The sequence below is a fragment of the Balaenoptera acutorostrata genome, chromosome 19 (genome assembly GCF_949987535.1).
Source record: "Balaenoptera acutorostrata chromosome 19, mBalAcu1.1, whole genome shotgun sequence".
Lineage (NCBI taxonomy): Eukaryota > Metazoa > Chordata > Mammalia > Artiodactyla > Balaenopteridae > Balaenoptera > Balaenoptera acutorostrata.
The window spans coordinates 27230009-27254396 of NC_080082.1; the positions used below are offsets into that span (position 1 = coordinate 27230009).

Here is a 24388-nt window from a genome sequence, read left to right on the forward strand (position 1 = left end):
TTACTTGGAAGTTCATATGTAAAATACAGAGAAGTATAGACATCATGTTTGACTTTAGGGCAGGGGTGGCTGCCAGAGGCTCTCTGACTGCAGTGGCAAGTGGACGGCTTAAAGGATCAGCAGCTACTAATTGGCAGATTAGGACCGAAACCTGAAATGCAGGATTCGAGAATGCAAGTCATCAATAGTAGGATTAGGGGTAGGCGGTGGGAGGGTGAAAAAACCCCGGGAAATGGCCAGAAGGGGTGATCAGTCAGAAAGGGGAAGCTGACCAGCCACTGCCTTCCCCTGGAGTGAGAGTCAGAAGATGGAGAGCCACCCTGAGCCCTGACTGTGATGAGAAGAAAGACAGGAAACGGTGGGGGCAGAAGGGACAGTGAAGAGGGGCACAGGCCGTGCTTTCTCCCTCCTCCATCTCCCACATGTGAAATATCGTACGTCCTGCAAAGTTCAGATCAAAGGCCATCTCCTCCACGAAGGCCTCCCCGATTTCCACAGCTGGCACCGAGTCCTCCCTCCTGTGCCCTCCCACGGTTCTCTCCCCTCCATCTGATCTTTGCCACATTCTGCCTCCTCCTATTATGGCTCCCTTAAAAGGTAGCTAGTGTGTACCTTTTGCACTTGATTTTTTTGCCCCTTCCTTTAGACTCCTGCCTGGAATGGAGACATGACGGCTCAAGTTGCAGCTCCCATCTTGGACCACTGGGTGAGGGGTACACCTTAGTGAGGACGGAGGCACAAGCTGGGTCCCTGAGGACTTTGTCGGGCAGAAATACCACGCCAGCCCTTGACTGCCCATCTCCATATTTTTATGTTAGAGAAATACATTTTATCTTGATTAAGCTGATTATTTTGGGTCTCTGTTACCTGCAGACAACCCCAATTTTAACTGATACACTGGGAATTATTTCAGACTCCTTTTCTACTTCTCCCTGCATTTAATCACCAAACATTTTTGATTCTTACTCCATGATATGTCCCAGATCTGTAACCTTTTCTCCATCATTGCTACTTCTACCTGAATTCAGACAATCAAGAATTTCTTGCCTGGATTATTGTGTCAGCCTTCTTTTGACCTTGTCTCCCTACCTCTTAGGAGAGTCCTTTCCAATCCACCTTTCACACCAGCGACTCAAATTAGCTTTCTAACGAGAAAGTTAAATGTATATGTTACAGAGACCCACACCCAGAATGGTGATAATCGTTAATATTATCTGTAATTTTTTATGAAGCAAATATGACAAAGTTGTCTTATTCCCTCCATAAGGGCAAACATCCTCTTGTGCCCTCCTGATCCTGAGTTGAACTGTCTCCTTGGTGTATTCTTTCAAACTTTTACATACATTTATGAATGAATGTATGGTATGATTTTGTGTATTTTAAAATTTTATCTAAACGGCGCCATATTATACCTATAGTTCTGCGACTTGCTTTTTTACGTTTTTGAGGTCTATACATGCTGATACCTATAAACTGAGCTCATTCATGTCAGTAGTAACAGCTACCTCTTCGGTCAGGTCCGTCGTCATTAAATGAATGAAGCGTGTCGAGCGCTGTGAACGGCAATAAACTGTGTTGTCTCTGTTTTCCGGGACCACGTGGCGCCGGAGGTGCAGACACCCCCTGCGGCGGGACCCAAGGTCTCACGGAAGCCAAGCCGCTCCGCTCCGGCCACCAGGGTGCGCTGTGACGCGGCTCGGGGCCTGGCGGGAGGCCGCTCTAGCCTCGCCCGGGGAAGTCGCTGTCCTTACCTTCAGCAGGACCTCGCGCCTCCGTGTCCGTGCCCGCTGGCATCTCCGCTCCGTCCTCCAGCTACCCACTGCCCTCTTGCCGCCCACCATGGCCCTGCTACACTCCGGCCGCGTCCTGTCCGGAGTCGCCGCCGCCTTCCACCCAGGCCTCGCTGCCGCGGCTTCTGCCAGAGCCAGGTAAGCAGGAGAAAAAGGAGCCAGGGCGACGGGCCTGCGAGCTGCCGGCGCCTCAGAACATCTAACCCGCCTTCAAAGCACACGCGTGCACCCTCACACACTAACTTTCTCTGCTACCCCCTCGGCTTCACAGGGGGCTGAGGATTGAGCGTCCGCGCCTCACAATAACCCTTCGGGTCCTACCTCCCACCCCTCCCACGCCCCTAGGACTGTCGGAGAGCCTGCCAACGCGTTCCCCTGGGTTAGGAAGTGTGGCCCTGTACGGCACCCGGACTCCCATTCAAGGTGGAGAGGTCACGACAAGCAGATTCGACGCAGTGCGGGTGGGGGCAAGGGGAGAGCCCCCGGGCTGTGGCGCCGAGCCGGCCTCGCGCGGATTGGCTGCGGCGCCGGGAATGCCTCGGCCCGGTTGGCTGCGCCGGGCGGGGCGGGGGGGGCGTGAGCCCTTGACCCGCTGCTCTGTGGGGTGGCAGGGCTCACCTGTTGGGGTCTCCCTGGGCCGCGGCAGGGCTGGAGGGGCGGCGGCTGGCTCCCGTTTGTGTGCCAGGGGAAGAAAGCTCAAGGGAGGAAGGTTCTCAGGGCCCTGGCTTTCGGGCTCGGCGTTCTTCCCTGCATTCTGTGACCTTGGCGCGCGGCATTCTCCCGCCTGTGTCGCCCACTGAGTCACCGGTGATCCCCTCCCCCTGGCCCTTTGGCCCTTGGATGTAAGAGTTGGGGTGTAGTGACTTTTTCCCCCCGTTTTATCCCTTAGGTCTGGCTGTAGGGAAGTAGCCTTTCTTCCCCTCCCTCTTGCTCTGCTCTTGGTTTAGTGAATATTTCCTCATCGCAGTTACACAGAGCCAGGCACTGGACCAGATGCTCATGCTAGATGCAGCGGTGGACAAGCCTGAGGGAGGGACCGGTGTCACTCAAAAAATTCCAAATGTGTAATTTCAAACTGTGTGATGTGTTGCAGAGAAAAGGTTAAAGAGCATTAAACGAGTTAGTAATCCCTTCCTAGTGGAGAGAACCAAGCCAGGCTATTTAATTCACTCAAGAAGCCGATTTGGGAGAGTGCCCTTAATGACTACCTAATCAGGAACCGAGTCTCCAAACCACCCCAATCAGATCTTAACTCCAAAGAGCAAAGCCTTGACCTCTCATACCTGCCTTGGCCTTTCGTTTGAATGTACACACGGTGTCTTTAAGCCGGCAGAACGTTTGTCCTTACCAAAGCCCCCACACTCTTGGCAGTACAGTTTTGTCCAGGCTTTCACTCTTTCTTCTTTAACTAATTTGGTTCCTTCTTGGCCCACTGTCAAGGTGTGCTCTTTAAGGCAGCCTGCCTGGACCAGAATTAGGGAGGGGTTATCATTTATGCAGCAGATTTGGAGAACAGAAAATAGTGCCTAAAATTATGGGCAAGTGAAAGTCTGCTTCACCATTGTAGTAATCTTAAAATAATCTCTTATTTTATGGATTTGGTTGAGTGGCCTACAGCTCTGCTTACAAGGTGCTTGGTGAAATCCCTATGGGTGTTACCTTTTAGTCTCTCTTTCACGTTGACAGCCTAACTTGTTTTTCTTTTGTGTCTTTTCCACATTAGAATGTGAATTCCATGAGAGCAGAGACTGTATCTACTTGTTCACTGTTATAGTATTTCAGGACTTAGAACATTGGCTGGCATGTCTTTCAAATTGAATATTTTAATTTTAAACCTTGATTTTTAAATTAATGCAATGGAAACAAAAATGACATTTTAGCATTGTATCTTAGTTCAAAGTCTAAACGTAGGGGAACCAGAGTGGCTCAAAATGTGTACCAAAAAAGTCTTAAAATATTTGAGCACCTACCGTTGAGGAGGTACTGTTCAGGTTTAACAATGATGCATGATTCGGTGGTAGAACCAGATGCCGTATCTAACTATGACTGTTAACTGTTCAGACAACAAGGAAGTTAAGAATCTCCACTCCTGCCAAGGTAGATGTGATCTTTACCTGAAGCCAAATGGTAAAATTGTAAAACATTTAAACAACTAATTGAAGTTTTTTATTGTTTTTATTTTTTTTAAAACAGCTCATTCTAATACAATGAAACCTTGGCAGTTGGTATTCTGAAGGACTGAGGATTTATCCTATGACATACTTAATTTTCATACTTAGGTCATTTAAATGGAACTCTCTAACTTCAAGTGTTCCTATAGCTGCATTTTTTATACAGAAGGAACTAACCTTTAACCTTTTCTTCCTGACCTGTGCTGTAAAAGCATAGTGACATGAAATCAGACATAGTCACAGGTCAGTGAAGAAACGAAAATATGCTAATGTATTTTTATTATAGATACCTATTCTTAATTATTTAATTCTGATTATTTAATTTATAGTTAAATAACTGAAGGAGTATCATGAGACCCTTTAGAAAGGCAGTGTGCAGTAGTGGCACAATAACCAGTAAGAAGATTATAATTGTAGTATTGTCTTCGCCGTTTTTTAGCTCTATGATCATGAGCAAGTTAATTAACTTCTCTTCTTATTTTAAAATAAGAAGGTGAGGGAAAACATTTTAAAAACTATAAAGCACTGGGTAGACTCCCAGAAAAATTGCAAGGTATTTGAGTTGGAAATGCTTATCTGAATACTTTGTACCTAACATCTTTCGGTTGGCTGGTCAATATTGCTCAATGGCTGAAGCTTTGTGCTTTTGTCCAAAGTACATAGATAGGAATGCTTTGTAGGCCACAAGTTATCAGTATCAATTTTGTCCCTGGAACACTCTTGGTTTCCTCTAATACTATCCCTTAAAACCATTAGAGTTCTTACAGTGTGGGTGTGATCTTTACCCTTAGAAGGAATGGAATAAAAAAGGGCATAGAGGACTGAACATCATTACTGATATAGGACTGACTAATCAAATTAAGTATTCCTGCTCCTCTATTTAGATGGTTTAAGATTTAGTGTTTTGAAATTTTTTTAGAATTCTTCTTAAAAGATACCACTCTCAATCAGTTCTCTGCCAGAAGACTCAAGGCTATGATTTCTGAGAGAATTTCTCTACTAGATAAACTTTTTAAAGAACTTGACAAATAAGTGCTTTTCACACCCCTTAATAAGAATGGTGCCTTCTCCTTGTGGTTTAGGAGCAGCGGCTCTGTCATTGTTGATGGAAGGCCCTGGAAACAGAACCATCTTTTTTAAAATGAAAATTGCTTATTAAAAGTTCTCTGTATGTCACTGGGCATTCAAGGTGTTCCTTGCACTCATCAGTTAGTGACAGTGATATAGGTGGGCAGGTGGCTACATGTTTTCAGGGTCTGAATCATGGGTAGGACATAACGAAAGCTTTCGTCAGGCCCAGTTCAGAAGTTGCTTCGAGGTAGTATCTGTTTCTCACTATTGCTTAGATACTGGGACAACCAGGCAGCCTAGAACACTGAAAAAGAATGAGAAGGATTTTGAGCTGGCAGTAGCGCTAGTGAGGAGGAAGAATGATAACATCTCCAAGACTCCGGAAAAAACTAAATAGTACTAATTGAGAAGCAGGAAAGACCTGCATATTTGGTCATAAAGTTATGACTTATGCTCCTTGAATTTTCTACATACTTGCCTCACCAGTCTCCATACTAGTGGCAAGGTGGTTATAAATAAAAGTGTATTAGTAATTATTTAGTAACAGTGATACCAGCTAACATCAAGCACTGTGTATCAGGCTCTGTTTTTGAGTGTTTTACATTTAATAGCTCCTTTCATCCTTGTAACAACCCTGCAAGATAGGTACTGTTGTGCCCCCATTTTACAGGTGAGAAAAATTGAGACTTAGAAAAGTTAATTGATTCGCCTGTGCTCACACAGCTGGTAGGTGGTTGAGCATTTGAATCCATGCAGTTTGCCCTACTGACATTGCACGGGGCAAGCTATTAAAAGAAGTAAAAGCCTGGGACATCTGAAAATGGAATAATTCACCCTTTGTTAAGAGAGAATTAGCTGTACATACCAATTACAGCTACTGAGACTGAGACAATTTTCAACTTGTCAGGAGAGCTTAAATTTAACTCTACTGCCATGTCCAACCAGCCATCCAGCGTGCCTGGTGGAGGAGAGAGGTATATTAGTGCTGATTGGCCACAAGTTCAACAAGAGAACGATCATTGGGAAAGAAATTCTAATGGAATAATTCGCCAAGCTTTCAGCATGGGTAGTGTACTGTGCTGTGCTGAAACATTTGATTGGTTGGGACTGAATAAATTATTACTAAAAGAATGTGGGCTATTTCACCTAAGTTATTGGGAACCTTGCTTCCCTAGCTTCTACTTTCTACTGCAACATCCCCTGGCTGTTTCTTACCCTTAGCCTTTATTCTTATGCCTCTGCTTAGAAAGTCTTTTTCCTCCTTTCATCTGTAGCATAGATCACCTCCTCCTGGAAGCCTTCCTAAGCCTGTACTTACCTCCCCTTCCCAGGCTATCAGGTCCTCTCCTCAGGGCCCCCATAAATAATTATCTGTGCCCTGAGCCTGTCTTCATCACTGTATGTTATCCCTCCACCCCCTCCCCCCCACCCTACATTGTTTATAACTCCCTACTGGTCACTCCACTGGGCTAATCTGGTGGTGAGGGATTGTGTTTCACTCTTCTTTGTATCCCCAGCTCTTAGCACACTGCAGTTTCTCAGTGATTGATTTAGAGATCATAAAGACTTTGTTTTCTTTATGAAATATGAAACTGTGTAAAAAACTTCTTGCCCATTTCCCCTGAAGAAGAAGGGTAGAATAATCTTTTTCTCAGAACAGTAATTTAGCATGAGGTAAAACCTCAGTTTAATGTATTAATGCCTCCATGCTGCCAGGAGGATTGGAAAAAAAGATGGTGCTTTTCCAGGGCCAATCACAAAGACAGTTTTTGGTGAAAGACAGCCTGAAATTTTTGTGTTTTCTGTATCTAGGATTCACTTTGGGGAAGGCCAAATGAAAGTGTTTTTAGATGTTGTTTGGTCCCTTGATTACGATCGGATTTTGAGTGCCTGAGAAATAATTATTGCTTACCTATTTAATCAAAACAACAACAACAAAAATATTAAACATATAACATGATTGTAAAGAACCTTAGCTCTTTCAAATGTGCAGAACATCAATTAGGAAAAAAAAGAACTTTGAGTTGGAAAATGGGAGAAAAAAAACAACAATCATAGTACCTTAAATACTTCTGTTCTGTGAATTTCTAGCCAAAACTAAGATTAATCTACTAAATTTGTTCAGTAATAATCTCACAAATGTGCAGAACCATTTTTGATTTTTTGTTTTATTCTATCCTTAAATAATCAAGGACGTAAGAGAGTCAGCATAGAGCATAGAGAAGTATTCTGCTAAAACACGGAATCTCTACCATCTAGACAGATTATACAGAAGGTAAAAAATAACCTTTCATATTGTAGGTGAAGTCATTAATCACTAAACCAAGGAAGATTGAGCAAAACTTTGTTAAAATGTTAACACATTTCGTAGCTTCTTTTCAGACTCAGTTATTATAAATCAAAACAAAATTCACTTTCCAAGGTTTGTCTTTAAATGCTCTTTCATATTTACAACAAACTGACACTTTAAGATAGTATAACAGATTTCTCAGTTTAATTTCTGACACGGTAAATATTGGTAGTTACGCTCCACATAAATAAAGGCTTTTCTGGGCCCTCAGTAAGTTTTAAGAGCGTAAAGTGATACAAAGGCTGAAACGTTTGAGAACCACTGCTTTAGCTAACACTTTTTTTTCCTTGAAAAACAGAAACTTACATACAGTTGTATTTCTCTGTCTCTGTTGTATAGTCTCAACCATTCATTAATTATAACTTTAACTGAAGTAACTTAAATTTCACAGATAAAACAGGGGAGGAAGTTGATGTCAGTCCTACACAAGCATTTTGGCAGATTAGTAAAGCTCATAAACACACACAGTACAACTTCTGCAGCCACACACACACACACACACACACACACACACACACACACACAGGTCCCTTTTATACCTTCTTAAAATGTCAACAACGAACATGTTCACTAAAATGATCCAAAGCTATAGCCTCTCTAAAGCATATAAAAATAAGAAGCAAAAGTATATAAACTTTAAATTTGGCTTAGTAATCAGTATGTCAATATTTTATCATACTTAGAAATTATCTCGGTATCCAATGGTTAATCCATAAAGTCACTGTAATATAAGTCAAAGATTTGAAGTTATTTAAAGATCTTGGGAATTGTCTTCAAGCTACAAAATTTAATTACTGTTCTCCCATAACCCTAGTCTAATCATGAGAAAAACATCAGACAAATTCCAATAGAGGGGCATCCTACAGTATCCCTAACCAGTACTCCCCCAAACAGTCAAGGTCATCAAAACAAGGTATGTCTGATACGGTCACAGCCAAGAGGAGCCTAAGGAGACATGACAGCTAAATGTAATGTGGTGTCCTGGAACAGATATAGAACATTAGGTAAAAACTAAAGAAGTCTGAATAAATTGTAGACATAACATATCAACACTGTTTCATTAATTGTAACAAATGTACCCTACTAATATACAACGTTAAGAGGAAACTGTTGTGGGGTGGGTGTATGGGAGCTCTGTACTATCTGTTCAATTTTCTCTAAATATAGACATAAAAACTCAAGTCTATTAGTAAAAAGTAAAAATATATTACTACTGTTAAAATTATTAATTTGTCAAAATAAAAATTAGTTGAACACAAATTTATATTTTCCATAGTTTTAAATGTTATGTAGGAGTGATGTTAGCTTATTTTATCAGTGAACCAGTATAAGTTTAGGGAAAACAAACCCACATAGAGTAAAATGTATGCTTGTATTATACTTAACATGAATAAATAAAAGACATAGCTGTTTTTAAAATCAAAATTAAACTAGTCTCATTTATCAGAGATTTACCTTATATGAACTTGAATTTTGTTTGTGTGTTTTTGGCTTCACTGCAATGCATGTGGGATAGTTCCCCGACCAGGGATCGAACCCAGGCCCCCTGCGGTGGAAGTGCAGAGTCCTAACCACTGGACCACCAGGGAAGTCCCTGAACTTGAATTTTTAAAACGTTTCTGAGTTAGCTGCTTTAAGAGAAAAAAAAATTTAATACTAGCACATTTTAAGCACTAGAAATTCAGTTTCTATAACACAATCAGAACAGAGCACCTTGACTTGAGTTTTTTTATAATCTAATTTATCAGTACTCTCCTGAGATGGAAAACATTTCTCATTCAGACACTCAGAGATAAAACCCCCCCAAAAAAACCTGTCTGAATTACACATGGAGAGCTTATAGCTCTTAAGACCTACAACTTCAGCCACTGGTAAAGAGTAAAGACACACAATCTCAGGTCTGATAAAAAAACATGCAAAAAACAACAACCAACCAGATTGTCTGTCATCTCTCCCAATGGAGAATAGATCTCTGCTATCCGTTTACAGAGATCACTGGTCACAGCACAAAACCAAATTCACAGTCAGTGTTGCCGACAGGGACTAGCTTACTGGCCATAGAGGAACCAGAACCCCCAAATTAGTAGGGAGTGGGAACAAGCTAGAGAAACAGTTATTTACAGTGATATTTCCTCTTGGGATTCACTCAGGGAGTGCACACCCCCTGCAACACAGTTCACCTGGCTCTGCCAGGTAAATCTACTGGGCATTGGTGGATGACCCCTAACACTGTTAAAGGATAAGTTATTTTTTAATTCTCATTTTTTATACATTTTTTAAATATTTATTTTTTTAATTTGTCTGTGCCGGGTCTTAGTTGTGGCACACGGGATCTTTGTTGCTGCATGCTCATTGCTGCACACAGGATCTTTAGTTGTGGCATGCGAACTCTTTAGTTGCAGCATGTGGGATCTAGTTCCCTAACCAGGGATCAAACTCAGGCCCCCTGCGTTGGGGGTGCGGAGTCGTAGCCACTGGACCACTGGGGAAGTCCCTATTTTTTATACATTTTTTTAAAGGTTACTTTCCATTTACAGTTATTACAAAATATTGGCTGTATTCCCTGTGTTGTGCGATACATGCTTGAGCCTATCTCACACCCAATAGTTTGTACCCGCCGCTCCCCACCCCTATATCACCCCTCCCCCATCACCACTGGTAACCACTGGTTTGTTTCCCGTACCTGTGGGTCTGCTTCTTTATTCACTAGCTTGTTGTATTTTTTAGATTCCACATATAAGTAACATTATACAATATTTGTCTTTCTCTCTCTGACTTAATTTCACTTAGCATAACGCCCTCCAAGTCTATCCATATTGCTGCAAATGGCAAGATTTCGTTTAAAGGATATTTTTTTAATGTAAAATCATGACTCATACAAATATAAAATAATGAATATTGTTAAGCATTTTAACTCAATAAGTAATGAGGAAATCAGTTAAGATGTTACAACCAGTTCTAAATACCTGGCAATTCTCTGTCATCCTCTCCACCTCTACTGCCCCCATCCTTGTTCAAGCCCTCATCTTTCTCTCGCTGGGTGCTGGACCAGATTTTTCAGTGATCCTTCCCTCTCTGCATTCAGTACCCCACCTTGTGACCAGATGAGCTCTAAAAATGCAAGTCTCCTCATGTCACTTGTTCTTACCTGGTCACCATCCCCCCTTCAAAAAAAACCTTAAATGATTCTGTATATTTTCACTACATCCAAAGTAGAGCCCAGGAACCTGTATTTTAATAAGCTTTCCAAATGATGCCCTTAACAAGTTGGGGAACAGGATAAAACGCAATCCCTTTGGTTGGGTGTCACAGAGCACCCTTACATTGGTCCTTGCTTACTTCTCTAGTCTCATCTTTTACCACTCACAGCTTCTCACTGCCAAATTACTTGAAATAGCCTTTGCCTGGGAATCCAGGTCAGGTTTGGACTGCTTTGAAAGTGTATACACGCACCCTGTCCTCCCAGGATGATTCAGGTGCCCCCACCTTTTGCTTCTCACAGCATTTGTATTAATATTATTGGCCTCCACTCTTCTGCAAGGTGCTTTGAAGTCTTATGCAGTGTTGGATTATTGGTGTCTATTGCTATATCATGTGCATGGTAGACATGCAAACATTTGTTGAAATGGATTTTTGGCAGATCCCAGACGTCTTTGGCCAGGGAAATCTAGTTACTGTGACTGATGTCTTATATTTCCCATTTCAGCTCCTGGTGGGCTCATGTGGAGATGGGGCCCCCAGATCCCATCCTGGGAGTCACAGAAGCCTATAAGAGAGACACCAACAGCAAAAAGATGAATCTGGGAGTTGGTGCCTACCGGGATGATAACGGAAAGCCTTACGTGCTCCCCAGTGTCCGGAAGGTAAGCTTGCCAGACATCTGTTTGATGGGGATGAATAACTGAAGGGCACTCTTGAAGAGAGACAGAAAGACTCCTGGACAGGGAGTCAGGAGACCTGGGTTCTAGTTCTGATACTGCTTGAATCACATAAGGTGTCTGGGCTGTAGTCTCCTTGGCTATAGAAGTGAGAGGTTGGAACTATATGGTCTTTTCCAAGATTGAACTTATATGATTATCTGTAAAACAGGCAGAGTGTCATGTTTAATCCTGAGGATGCACAAAAGGACCAAGCATTTAAACATTGTCTCTTGGTGATAGGAATAGCCCTTTGTGGATGAGGGTTACCATTGTTATTTTCCATTTCTCTCATTTTGATTGCCTTAATAAAACCCTCCTACCCAGGCGTGTTCTGTCCTTTCTTCCTATTGAGCTATAGAATAATTTTCTTTATTTTGTCGTATTTTTATTAGTAGTCTTTCTATTGGTTATCACAACTCTAAATAATGTAACTAATTTCCTTAGAACAGTTTTTTGTTTTGTTTTGTTGTGTTTTGGCTGCGTTGGGTCTTCATTTCTTTGCGCGTGGGCTTTTCTCTAGTTGCAGCGAGCGGGGGCTACTCTTCGTTGAAGTGCATGAGCTTCTCATTGCGGTGGCTTCTCTTGTTGCGGAGCTCGGGCTCTAGGGTGCATGGGCTCAGCAGTTGTGGCTCGTGGGCTCTAGAGCACAGGCTCAGTAGTTGTGGCGCAAGGGCTTAGTTGCATATCCCGCAGCATGTGGGATCTTCCTGGACCAGGGCTCGAATCCATGTCCCCTGCACTGGCAGGCGGATTCTTAACCACTGCGCCACCAGGGAAGTCCCAGAACAATTTTTTAAAAGAAAGTATGTGTTTCCTTTCCATCTGCACCTCCTCTGATGAAATATGTGCTGCTTTGTCACTTCCAAACATGGGGTAGTGACGTGTTGTTCCTACATACAGCAGAACTAGGCATCCTTAGTGGAAGTTACAGAAGCATACTTTGGGGTGGGAGTAAAGAACCCTGTGATCATCTGAGCTGCAGTAGGCTGGCTCAGGCCTTCGTGAGCCACTGCAGTAACAGAGCATGGGCTGAATGAACCACTGAAAGAAGAAATTTCTGAGTGTATGGGAGTGTGGATTAGGTGTCCTCTCTCTAATTCCCTGAGTAGAAAAAAAGGACTCAAGAAATGGTTGTGATGAGAAGACTCACAAAAAACTGCTGGCTGCTGGGTCTCACGTCATGCAGGGATTGCTTCTGTTCTCAGTAAATCAGTTTAAAGTATTCAGCATGTGTTAGCTATTGATGCAAGCTGAAACACCACCACACACTTTTGTACATTACCTCTTAACTCTTCACCTCAGTCATATGAGGTGTAGAAACAGCTGTTCCTTCATTCAACAGGTGAGCAAACAGAGGTTCAGGGAGGTTAACAAATCACCCAGGGTCACACAGCTAGTAAGGGACAGCCAGGCCTCTGACTCCAAAGCATGAAGATATGTGACTATTACTATGAACCTTTTGAAGTTCTTAGACTGATATATACCTTGAAATACTTCTTCTTTATGTATTTGTTTTGATTTTATCATCTTATATCTATTTTAAGTGTTGCTCTTAAACCTTGTTCTTGTGCATCCCAAGAATGCCATTTTTTTATTAAACCAAGAGACACCATATACCTACCCATTCACATAAAACCTAACTTAATGGGCTTCCCTGGTGGTGCAGTGGTTAAGAATCCGCCTGCCAGTGCAGGGGACACGGGTTCGAGCCCTGGTCCGGGAAGATCCCACATGCCGTGGAACGACTAAGCCCGTGTGCCACAACTACTGAGCCTGTGCTCTAGAGCCCGTGAGCCACAACTACTGAGCCCGTGTGCCACAACTACTGAGCCTGCACTCCCTGCTCTCTGCAACTAGAGAAAGCCCGCGCACAGCAACAAAGACCCAATGCAGCCAAAAATAAATAAATAAAATAAATAAATTAAAAAAAACCAAAAAACCTAACTTATAAAAGTAAAATATGATAAAAATTTAATATTTCTGTTCTGTAATATAAAATATATTGTACTTACCCTTCTTCTTGAACAATATCTCCAAATTATTTTAAAAGGCTTTACTTCCAAAATTTAACTTATAAAACATTAGATATTATTCATGGTAATTCCAGGTAAGGAGAAGAAACTAAATGGATGCATTTTCTCTTGTCTAGGCAGAGGCCCAGATTGCTGCAAGAAGTTTGGACAAAGAATACCTGCCCATTGGGGGACTGGCTGAATTTTGTAAGGCATCTGCAGAACTAGCCCTGGGTGAGAACAACGAAGTGTTGAAAAGTGGCCGGGTAAGGAGAACAGACTCTGGCATCATACGGGTCTCTTTTTAAATTTAACAGTTTAAACAAATATGAAATAATTTAAATAAGAAAAGATACACCACTTTGTGTGTGATGATTGTTTTGAGGTGGCCACACGATGACTAATATCTCTTCTTTCGGTAGTAAATTGCCACTAATTCAATAAAAGATTTCATATAATACCAATTCCAAAAATGTAGTGTAATCCTAAAAATGTTGTAGTGATTTGACTTAAGATTTGACAGTTTTTGCTGTTAGTCTCTGTGTGTGCTTATGTTCATTTTACACTGAATGGCTTTGAGGAATGCCAAACTATGCCAAGTTTTAAGGCCTATAATTAGCCCCCACCCTCATGTCCCAAGCTGCCAGCTTAGGTAGAGGAAACAGGCAGAAAACAAGCCACAGGGTGACTGTCGGGGCCAGGACAAGTCTGGCACTCCTCTGCCGCCCCTTCACAGCCAGCTTGGATGTTGAAAGAGCAGATCGTGCTCCCTCCGTGCTGTCCCCCTCCTCTCAGAGGGCAGAGAGCATCACTGCAGCCAAGAGGTGAAGCACAAGTGGTTCCTAGGTGTCTCCTCCCTCCAGCTCCCTGGGGGCCCTCTTACTGTGGAAGAAAGAGGCCCCTAAAAGTCACTGAACATAAGGTTTTTACAAAGAGATTCTCATATGCACCCACAGAGTAAACACAGGCCCAGCACTTGTAGTAGAAGACTCACATCATGCAGGTGGGATGCAGCCAGCCAGCCTGACATGTGGTCTCATGTGCATTATAGTTTCCTTGCTTTTGAAACAAATGTGTTTTTTTTTTTAACTCCAAGTGTTTTTATTTTTTTATTTTTTTAAAATTATTTATTGATTTATTTATTGGCTGTGTTGGGTCTTCATTGCTGCATGTGGGCTTTCTGTAGTTGTGGAGAACAGGTGCTACTCTTCATTGCGGTGCGTGGGCTTCTCAGAGCGCAGTCTCAGTAGTTGTGGCACACGGGCTGAGTTGCTCTGCGGCATGTGGGATCCTTCGGGACCAGGGCTCAGACCCGTGCCCCCTGCATTGGCAGGCGGGTTCTTAACCACTGCACCACCAGGGAAGTCCCACAAATGTGTTTTTTTTAATAGATACATTTGTGTGTTTAAATATTTATTTTTCTGGGTAAGTCTGGGGGAAAACACACAAAGCAAAGCTAAGCTAACACATCTCCCCTTCCCATTCCCAAGGCCAGAATGAATAGTTTATTCACAATACTAGTCTAAGAACATTAGTTCATTAAGTGGGAAAAAAGCATACAACCTCGACCCCAGGGTAATGTAGTAATGATCCTAAGTCATGGACAAAATATGGTTTGATTGCTATCCATATAATCAACCACCTGTTAACCTCTCAAAACATCTATATTTTTCTGTAATTTTTGCTTAGTCTGTGTATTATCTAGCGAATTGTAACCTAAGTGTAAGACTGGCCTATCTTAAAATCACATCAGCTTCTCTTTTATAAATTGCTATGCCTTTCTGATTCTTATTACCAGATTTACAGTTAGGTTTTTATTTCTAACATGCCAAAGTTTGCACAGGCAAACTTTGTTTACTAAAGAGTTTGTTAGTAGGGTTCCCCCCATTTAATCCACTGCCTCCCAGTCCAGAAAGTAGATTTATGTTTTGTAGAGCCTTGTACTTCTATGGTGCCTAAAAAAAACAACAACAAAAAACCCTACTGTAGTTTCTTACTCATCCCCTAAAGTTGACCAATTTGAAGATTTACCTCAGGCCATCTCCCTGTTACCCAAAAAGTATTTTCAGATTATGAAAACTCATAGAATATTACTCATGTAATAATGTTATTCTAATATACTTGTTGACTTTTTAAGATGACTTGCTTTTTGATGTTCAGAGAGTCATTCAATTTCATATAAGTCTAGAATAATATTTTAATGTAGTGACTGTTCATCGTGTCTTTTTTTCTCTATATAAATCAGTCCTTTTTCATATCTGGTGGGGGCCTGTGTCCTGAAAGTTTCTCATATAACACAGTATGATACTAACAACTTTCAGGGCAGGCCATAGGAATTAGCTTCCACATCAGCACAGGTGTTAGAAACTGAAGAGCCAGGTCTTTTGAGAACCTGTAAGGAGAGTTGCTCTCTCTTAGAAAATGGAATGAAACAGTAGTACTGTTCTCTCGTTTCTAAATATTCATTTGGAAGGGTGTCTTCATCTTCTGAAGAAAGAAGGGTACTGACCATATGGTGCCTCCCTGTGGGCTTGAGCTGGAGGTTGTTAAGTCGTGGGCCCGTAGAGAGAGTGCTGCACCTCACTGACCAGGGCTGTCTCTCCTTCAGTATATCACCGTGCAGACCATTTCTGGAACCGGGGCCTTAAGGATTGGAGCCAATTTTCTGGTGAGTCTGGAAACTCCTTCAGTAAGACGGTCTGTAAGCTGGGGATGATGGGGTTCCCTATTGCATATGTGTTTGACTTCTGACCCAGAAGTAGATTTCCTCTTTCCACAAAGCTGGAAGATTTCCGGTTCTCTAATAAATGGAGTTGGGAGGAGAGGGGGGAATGGAAATACTTAGGAGAAATTATAAGGAAGAGATAATTATAAGTACAATTTATTGAGCACCTACTGTAACTAGGAGCTTTTATATCTTAACTTGTTTAATCTTTCTGAGGGAGATTTAGTTAATGCCATTTTACAGAGGAAGAAAGTGAGGCCCAGACAGGTCCTTGGCTACATAGCTAGTATAATTGTTGCAGCCTGATTCCAACCCAGGCAGTCTCGCTGCTGAGTCATCACTGTCTCTCAATTGTAGAGAGAAGCTGACTTTCAGTAGAGAAAAATGTCTTCTCAGTTAAATATATCAACTTTTTTGTTGTTGTTTTTGCCTCTCCTTTCTTCATTTTTCCATTCCCTTTCATTCTATCTTTTAGCAAAGATTTTTTAAGTTCAGCCGAGATGTCTTTCTGCCCAAACCATCCTGGGGAAATCATACGCCCATCTTCAGGGACGCTGGCATGCAGCTACATAGTTATCGATACTATGACCCCAAGACGTGTGGCTTTGACTTCACAGGCGCTATTGAGGACATTTCAGTAAGTGTGGCTTTCAGGGCAGGAGGGGGAAGGAACAAGGAATAAACCTCCCTGTGGAGATTTGATGTCTCCCACTTAGGTCTCAATATCCAACTTAAAACACTGGGGGGGCTTCCCTGGTGGCGCAGTGGTTGAGAATCTGCCTGCTAATGCAGGGGACACGGGTTCGAGCCCTGGTCTGGGAAGATCCCACATGCCACGGAGCAGCTGGGCCCGTGAGCCACAACTACTGAGCCTGCGCGTCTGGAGCCTGTGCCCCGCAACGGGAGGGGCCGCGATAGTGAAAGGCCCGCGCACCGCGATGAAGAGTGGCCCCCACTTGCCGTAACCAGAGAAAGCCCTCGCACGAACCGAAGACCCAACACAGCCAAAAATAAATAAATAAATAAATAAAGTAGCTAAAAAAAAAAAAAAAAAAAAACACTGGGATGAGGGACTTCCCTGGTGGTCCAGTGGTTGAGACTCTGTGCTTCCACTGCAGGGGACACGGGTTCAATCCCTGGTCGGGGAACTAAGATCCTGCATGCCGCACGGAGCGGCCAAAAAAAAAAAAAAAAAAAAAAAAAAACCAGGATGAGCTAATTCCAAGACCTCACGTTATTTTCGTTAATTATCAAATAATGATGACCCTATGGCATTTCAGGTAAATGATCTCCTTTAAAGCTGCAAAGTAATCTCTTGGTTGTTGTTCTCTTTAGAAAATACCAGCACAGAGTGTCATTCTCCTGCACGCCTGTGCCCACAATCCCACGGGAGTGGACCCTCGTCCTGAACAGTGGAAGGAGATGGCTGCAGTGGTGAAGGTGAGGCAGGTGAACTGACCGGTGACTGCGCTGTGTTTAGTAACTAGCCTTGGATGCTTCACTTGGCAAAGTCTTAACAGTGAGGTTTCACCTCGAGGCTGCATGAAATTTCCACGCATTGCGTAGTTGCCAGGAAAGAACTCCTTGTTTGCATAATTAGCAGTTCTATAATTGATGATACATGAGCAGTTTGAAAATAATTTTTGCTCCTCAGCCAAGATGTACAGAATTCTGATAAAACTTGTCGCTGGCTAGTCTGCACAGTCGGTATCCCTGGCCCCAGGATATCTGCTGTTGGTGCCTACACTTGCCCTGGTCAGTGGCTACTTGTTCATGCTTTTATCCTCTTTTTCACATCCCCTCCTGTCTTTTCCACTCTCCTTGGCATTGCTGTTAATTATTCACAGTGATTCTTATTCTTCTGTGAGAGAAGGCACTAGTCAAAATGCCCAAGGAGGAAGATATTCCTGTTGGCCTGTGTCGCCATTCTCATTCCTTTCGGTTTCCCTTTCTTTACATTCTGTCAAACCTAAGCTGTGAACAGAGTGGGACAGAGAAACAGCATTCAGAGAGCACTTTCAAAATGAGATGGTTATAATGAGGCTGTCCCCTGAGCCCTGGGAATAAGATGGCCTGCCAGAGTCTTATTAGCCCCAGGAAAGGCTGAGGCTCGTCCTGTGTTGGCTGGACCAAAATAATTACCCAGACCACTGTGGGCCTTAGAAGAGCTTCCTGTTTGGACTTCCCTGGTGGTCCAGTGGCTAAGACTCCATGCTTCCTATGCAGGGGGTGTGGGTTCGATCCCTGGTCAGGGAACTAAGATCACACATGCCATGCTTCCTGTTTGACCAGACAGCATTCTGTCCAGGTTGGATTAAGATTATCTTTTCTTAATGTCTTCTTGAAGGCCCATATCCACCAAAGTATTGAATAAAAAAATATATATATTGATATCTTAACTCTAGGAAAATTAAACATCTCCAAACTGCCACCTGGGGAGAAAACTGATGACTTTGTCTGAGTGAAGCAGGCATGGCCCCAATAAGCACAGGTAACCATCTGGGGCATCTTGAGAAGAACTGCCTAAAGCTTTGGTCGTCTTTTCTTTCCTTTCCAGAAAAACAATCTTTTTGCATTCTTTGACATGGCCTACCAAGGGTTTGCCAGTGGCGATGGTAACAAGGATGCTTGGGCTGTGCGCCATTTCATCGAACAGGGCATTAATGTTTGTCTCTGCCAGTCCTATGCCAAGAACATGGGCTTATACGGTAAGCTAAAGGACCTAGGGTGATATGTGTTCTGTTGAGACTGAAGAAGTGGTGGGAGAGGGTGCCACAAAGGTGTAGAGTCTTGGAAGGGGCGGGTTGTGCGTGTGCGTGTGTTGTCCGTGTCCCTCTTACCCAGAGAGGAAAGACGGGTAAAGTGGATTTTACTGCTCTAAGCCATATCTTATTCAGTGTCCCTGAATTCCTCCAGCAAAGAAACCTATCACGGCTTCTCTAAACAAAAAGTGACTGCTCTGTGAGCCAAGAAGATAGATACAATGAAGAGAGACCTGTGACCACTCTCTAGTACTCCAACTTTCTGTTGTAGATTCACCATGCTGGTTGTTGAAAACTTCTTATTTATAACAAAGCGTTATTTTGTGCTTCTGATGGAAACAGATAACACATAGCAAATGGAATCATGACTGCCTTTAGTATTTTAGATAGGAGAACCAGAAGACAAGATCCATTTTGTCTTTTCAGGTGAGCGCGTGGGAGCCTTCACTGTGGTCTGCAAAGATGCTGATGAAGCCAAGAGGGTAGAATCACAGTTGAAGATCCTGATCCGTCCCATGTATTCCAACCCTCCTCTCAATGGGGCCCGGATTGCCTCCACCATTCTGACCAGCCCGGATTTGCGGAAACAATGGTAAAGGCGCTTTGCCATTCCCCAGCTATCTGCCCTTCCCACCACTGATCCTTCAGAGCTCCTTTATACTTGGCTTATAGGGACATGCAGTGTCACTCAGCTTCCATATGTGGAAGGGGAGGAAGGAGAGAGGAGTGTGCATTTTGTCAGCACTTTCAAACAAATAAGTTGGTTGTTCCCTGTAAGAGAAAACATTGGTCTAGATTAGGGGTTGGCACTCTATGTTCTGCAGGTCAAATCTAGGCTGCCCCCATTTCTTGTTGAATTGTGTATGGATGCTTTCATGTCACAACAGCAGAGTTCAGTAGTTGTGACAGAGAGTGTGCAGCTCACAAAACCTAACATATTTATGATTTAGCCCTTTAGAGAAAGCTTGCCAACCCCTGCTATATATAATTTGGAGTCATGGAAGGTGTGATTTGTTATATAAGAGTTTATCCTGTGTAGCTGATTAACCAAGGGCATAGATCCCTAAGCAGCTAATTGGATAGAAAAGCTAAGCCTGTGAGAAACTTCATCCGTAGCTCACCTGGTCATCATGGAACAACTGTGTTTTCTACCTTGGATTAATCCTCTGAACATTGAAGTAAATAGAGTCTGGTTCAGGATATTTCTTTTCAGTACAACAGATCTATGCAAGGCTTACCAAAAAATCAACTACTTTTTAAATTAGATCTGTTATAAAATTAATGTGTGAGTACATTTCAGAAAGTTTGGGCAAGTCACTATAACCCAGATTTTTTTTCTTTGCCTGTTATTATTCATAGTTGTAACATGAATAGTATGTCCATGTATCGTATGTATGTGTAAATATGTTATATATGTGTGTGTAGGGTTGGTTTTGTTTGTCACTAAGAATTATTCTAAGCTTTTTTTCTTAATATTTTTAAGTGGTTTTTAAAAATATTTCCATGGTCCTTAATGGTTATCAAGATGTTTATTTTTTTAATGTGTGCATTTCAATACTCATTTGAAGTCTGTAGTGTACAGAGATGACAGAGATACTGTGCTAGGTGACTAAGATATCTCTTCCCTTGGGGAGTTTATAATCTAGTGAGAGAGATACACGTATAGCTTTGCTACAGGACAGATGGAATAAATGCTGAGTAAAGGAAGAACTATTGATTAGTGGGGAATGAGGGAGGAAGTGATGCAGACAGCAGCATTTGAGCTCTGCCTTGAAGAGAGAAGGCACTTTTTTCCAAAGGAAAGGAAGGGGAAAGATGTGCGTGAGGATCAGCACGGGCACGTGATGTGCATCATGCAGGGTGTGCTTCAAACCAAGTGGGTTTCGTAGCAGAAACACTGAGTGTGAGGAGGGTGGAGAAGGCAGCAAAGCTGGGAAGGTGGGAGCAGATCATGAAGCACCTTGATATTGTGAGAAGTCAGAACTTCATTCTGTGGACAACAAGGAGCATGGGGGCGGTGGGGGGGCAGTGGTTGCTAAGGTGGCCCTGGATCTAGCCATGGTCACGTACTCAGTGCCTTTAGGGACCAGGCCTCAAAGTGAATGAAGCTGGATGGATAGGACTACAGGAAATTTAAAATCAAGTGCCATCCTTAGTGGGGCTAGGGGCTCCAGCCGGTAATCACAAGGCTGGTGCAGTGTTGCCAGCTTCTTGTTTTTCAAGAGAGGCTACAAATCCACGTCTTTATGTGCATGTACCAAATCTAAGAATGTTTAACTGGGTCAAATAAGACATGACAAAGACTCTTATTTGGCCTTTCATTGGCAGTGTGTAACCTCTGTTCTACCTCTGCATGACATCATGGTGGAGAGATGGTTTGAAAAGTGAACACATAAGAACAATGAGATAAATTATTTACAGTCATCTAGTTAGTGAGAGCCCAGAAGAATTTCCCATAGCTCCATAGGAACAGAATGAAAGGGTAGATTCTGAGGAAGGGGAAGACTGTGTCCTGAATCCAGCGAGCATGCACAGTCAGAGGACTGCCGTCTGTGCTCCCCCAGATACAATTAACCCTCTCTTCTCAGGGCTCTCTTAACACAGCACAATTCTATCGATTCTTAACTTACCCCGCCTTGTTCCATAGTCAGTTGTTCACAGGTTTGCTCCCAGCCACAATGGTAAGCTTTTAAAGGGAGGGGCCGGGTCTCAGTCCTCCCTTTCTCCTCAGCACCTAGCACATGGCTGGGCACATGGTAGGTTAGGTTCACAGCACACTGTCTTTAATTGTGAAGGCAGGAATGTTTCTTCCATCCATGTTAAAGAATAAGGTCATATTTTACTGTTTAATTTGCAGCTTTTGCCCCTTGAATAAAGGATGGAGAGCCTTAGTCCTCCTATGTTTTAGAGTGATTTAGTCATTCATTTTTCTTTTTTTAAAATTGAAAATCTAATTGGCTTTATTAAATAATTCATGAATTGGGCAGTATCCATCTGGTAAATAGAAAGGCACTCCGCATTCATTTTTCTTAATAACTCAATTATGTCAACTATTTTAGTTGCCTGATCAAAGTGGTGTTCTGATATAAAGCAGGATGCTGTAAAATAGCTTTCTTCCGAGACCAGTGACAACACAGGACTCGGTCAAAAACGGAGAATTGAGGCACGCTAGAGCAGTACTCAAGGGAGGTAAAAATGCCGGGAACTGGCTTATCTGTCGGCGCTTGGCCAGAATTGAGCTCCATCTTGGGGGTTTTTTCCAGGTTACAAGAAGTAAAGGGCATGGCCGACCGCATCATTAGCATGCGGACTCAGCTGGTCTCCAACCTCAAGAAGGAGGGCTCCTCCCACAACTGGCAGCACATCGTTGACCAGATTGGCATGTTTTGTTTCACAGGCCTAAAGCCTGAACAGGTGAGTGGATTCCGATTTCTCCGCAGCAGACCAATTGATCAGTCCTTGCAAACCAAAATTCCTCAGGTCACCTACCCATTTAGGATTACTCTAAAAACAGTCATTTTGAAGCTTCATTCATAGGTAAAAGAAATATGAAGCTTTCATTTCTTTTTATTCTTTGCTGGTCGTTTACCTGTCTGTATCCTCTATGAGGTTGCACACTTCTGAAGAACAGAGCTTGTTTTGATCGTTTTTATAAACACTGCTGTTTCTCAGAGATTCCAGAACAAGCAGGAACCTGAATATTGATAGGAAGAGTAGCTGTTCCATAGCTGGATTCTGGATCAATTTTTCTACAAAGGCTGAATATAAGATTTTTTCCACCTGGTCACACTTCAGAATTCAACATCCTACTTTAAAATAGCTTTTTGTTCTTCTTTCATTCTAAGCTAGCACATCAAATTCTGGGAATAGGGTTTAAGTGAGAAAACAGACCTTCTGTTATTTTCCTGTTCTAACTGTTGGCTAATTGTGCCATGCCAGGGCTGGGGAGACCCCCCTGACCAGGAAGTGCCCACACACTCTTCTCTCTGCAGGTGGAGCGGCTGACCAAGGAGTTCTCCATCTACATGACAAAGGATGGCCGTATCTCTGTGGCAGGGGTCACCTCGGGCAACGTGGGCTACCTTGCTCATGCCATTCACCAGGTCACCAAGTAATTCCCCTGGTCAGAGGGAACAGAGACAACCTTCCTGTCTTCAGCCTCTGCTATTGTGAGATTCACATGGAGGAAGAGGGAGAGTGGATGGTGGTGAGCGGATCATTTTTTTCAACCACAGTACTTTAAAAGTCAGCAATTGAATGTGTTTCTCAGAAAAGAATGTGCAGTGAAAGAGGGCGGAGGCACCTGTGGCTGGTGTTGGGAACTCTGTGGCTGTAAACCAAACTCTCACTCATCCTTTTCTCTCCAGTTTTTCCAACAGTTTACATGTACAAGAAAGATATAAGCCCAAAAAATACCTGTCAGTCACACCATTGCAATATTTCAGAAGCTTTAACAGAAGCACCTTTTGGTGTTGCGGGTTCCTCTGTAAAACCAGCGTGAAAATAGCACCTATTAGAGGCTTTGTGAAAAGACCTAGTTCTAACATTAACAGTCAGCCTCATGTTTGTCCTCCCATGATTGAGCAACCTTATCAACAAACCGTACGACAGAAATCATGTTTTACAGCGACTCTGCTACCACTGCAGCAAAGAAAATAAAAGATGCGATTTCCTGTCTTATTTAAGAAAAAAAGAAGGCTCTCCTTTTTAGTACTTGCAGGCATTTTAATGTTCCTCTTTTCTCCTTACTCACTGCTGTTCTTTTCCTTAGGCACAAAGATCTATAACTAGCCTAGATTTTCATCCTGTTCTACTCCTTGATTGACCATCAGTCCCATCCCATAGGATTTACTTATTTGAAGAATGAAGAACATTATTTACTGCTCATCCCATACCCTCGCTTTTCTTGGCAAAGAATAGCAGAGAGTAGGTAACTGCACTTTATTTCAGCATCCCCTTCAATGATTGTTATCTCCTGTAGGGATGTTGCCTCTGCCCAGTTGGACCTCATAGCTTTCTTCAGTATGGTTGTGCAGTCACTCATTTCATATCATGAGTCAGGCAATGCAGGGTAGAATCGGGAAACAGGATATTCTGGGCTTTGATTTTAACTTTTGTGTGCTGCCAGCTGGGCTCAGGCTTCACCCTTTGGAAGGATAACCACCATTTGCTCTAATCATGTAGACTTATTGCAGCCTGGTCTCTCTGTTACAATAAAGTTACTGTAGACCCAACTGCCATCTACCATGTTATCTTTTTTCTTTAATGGGATGAAAGGGTAGGAGTGGGTATATATCCCTGGAATCTGGAATTGTGTCCAGATGACCATAAGCCAAGAGATGTTTTAGCTGTTTCGAATGTAAACCAAAGCCACATCTTTGTCATGTCATTCCTCACGTCCAGTCCAACAACGCTGAAAATGTGGGTACAATCCTTTGGACCTTGGTGGACAAGTAAATGGAGTGCCTCAAAGGATCCTGTGGCTAGAGGCAGTGATGAGGAGATGGGGAGGGGAGGTGGCAACTTCGGTGTCTAGAGGAGTCAGGTAGGTAATATAAACGAACAGTGCATGTAAAGTAAAAAAGCG

The 24388-nt window shown here is 42.8% G+C and overlaps 1 protein-coding gene across 1 annotated transcript; it reads left to right on the forward strand.

The window, feature by feature from the left end:
* Positions 1 to 1718: 1718 nt before the first annotated feature.
* GOT2 (glutamic-oxaloacetic transaminase 2) lies at positions 1719 to 24035 on the forward strand. The gene is made up of 10 exons (XM_007198031.2): positions 1719 to 1928; positions 11089 to 11245; positions 13452 to 13580; positions 15923 to 15982; positions 16515 to 16676; positions 17375 to 17479; positions 18597 to 18747; positions 19228 to 19393; positions 22065 to 22215; positions 22794 to 24035. Exons 1-10 carry the CDS (start codon positions 1840 to 1842, stop codon positions 22914 to 22916), a joined length of 1293 nt encoding a protein of 430 aa, XP_007198093.1. The 5' UTR covers positions 1719 to 1839; the 3' UTR covers positions 22917 to 24035.
* The last annotated feature ends 353 nt before the right edge of the window (positions 24036 to 24388 follow it).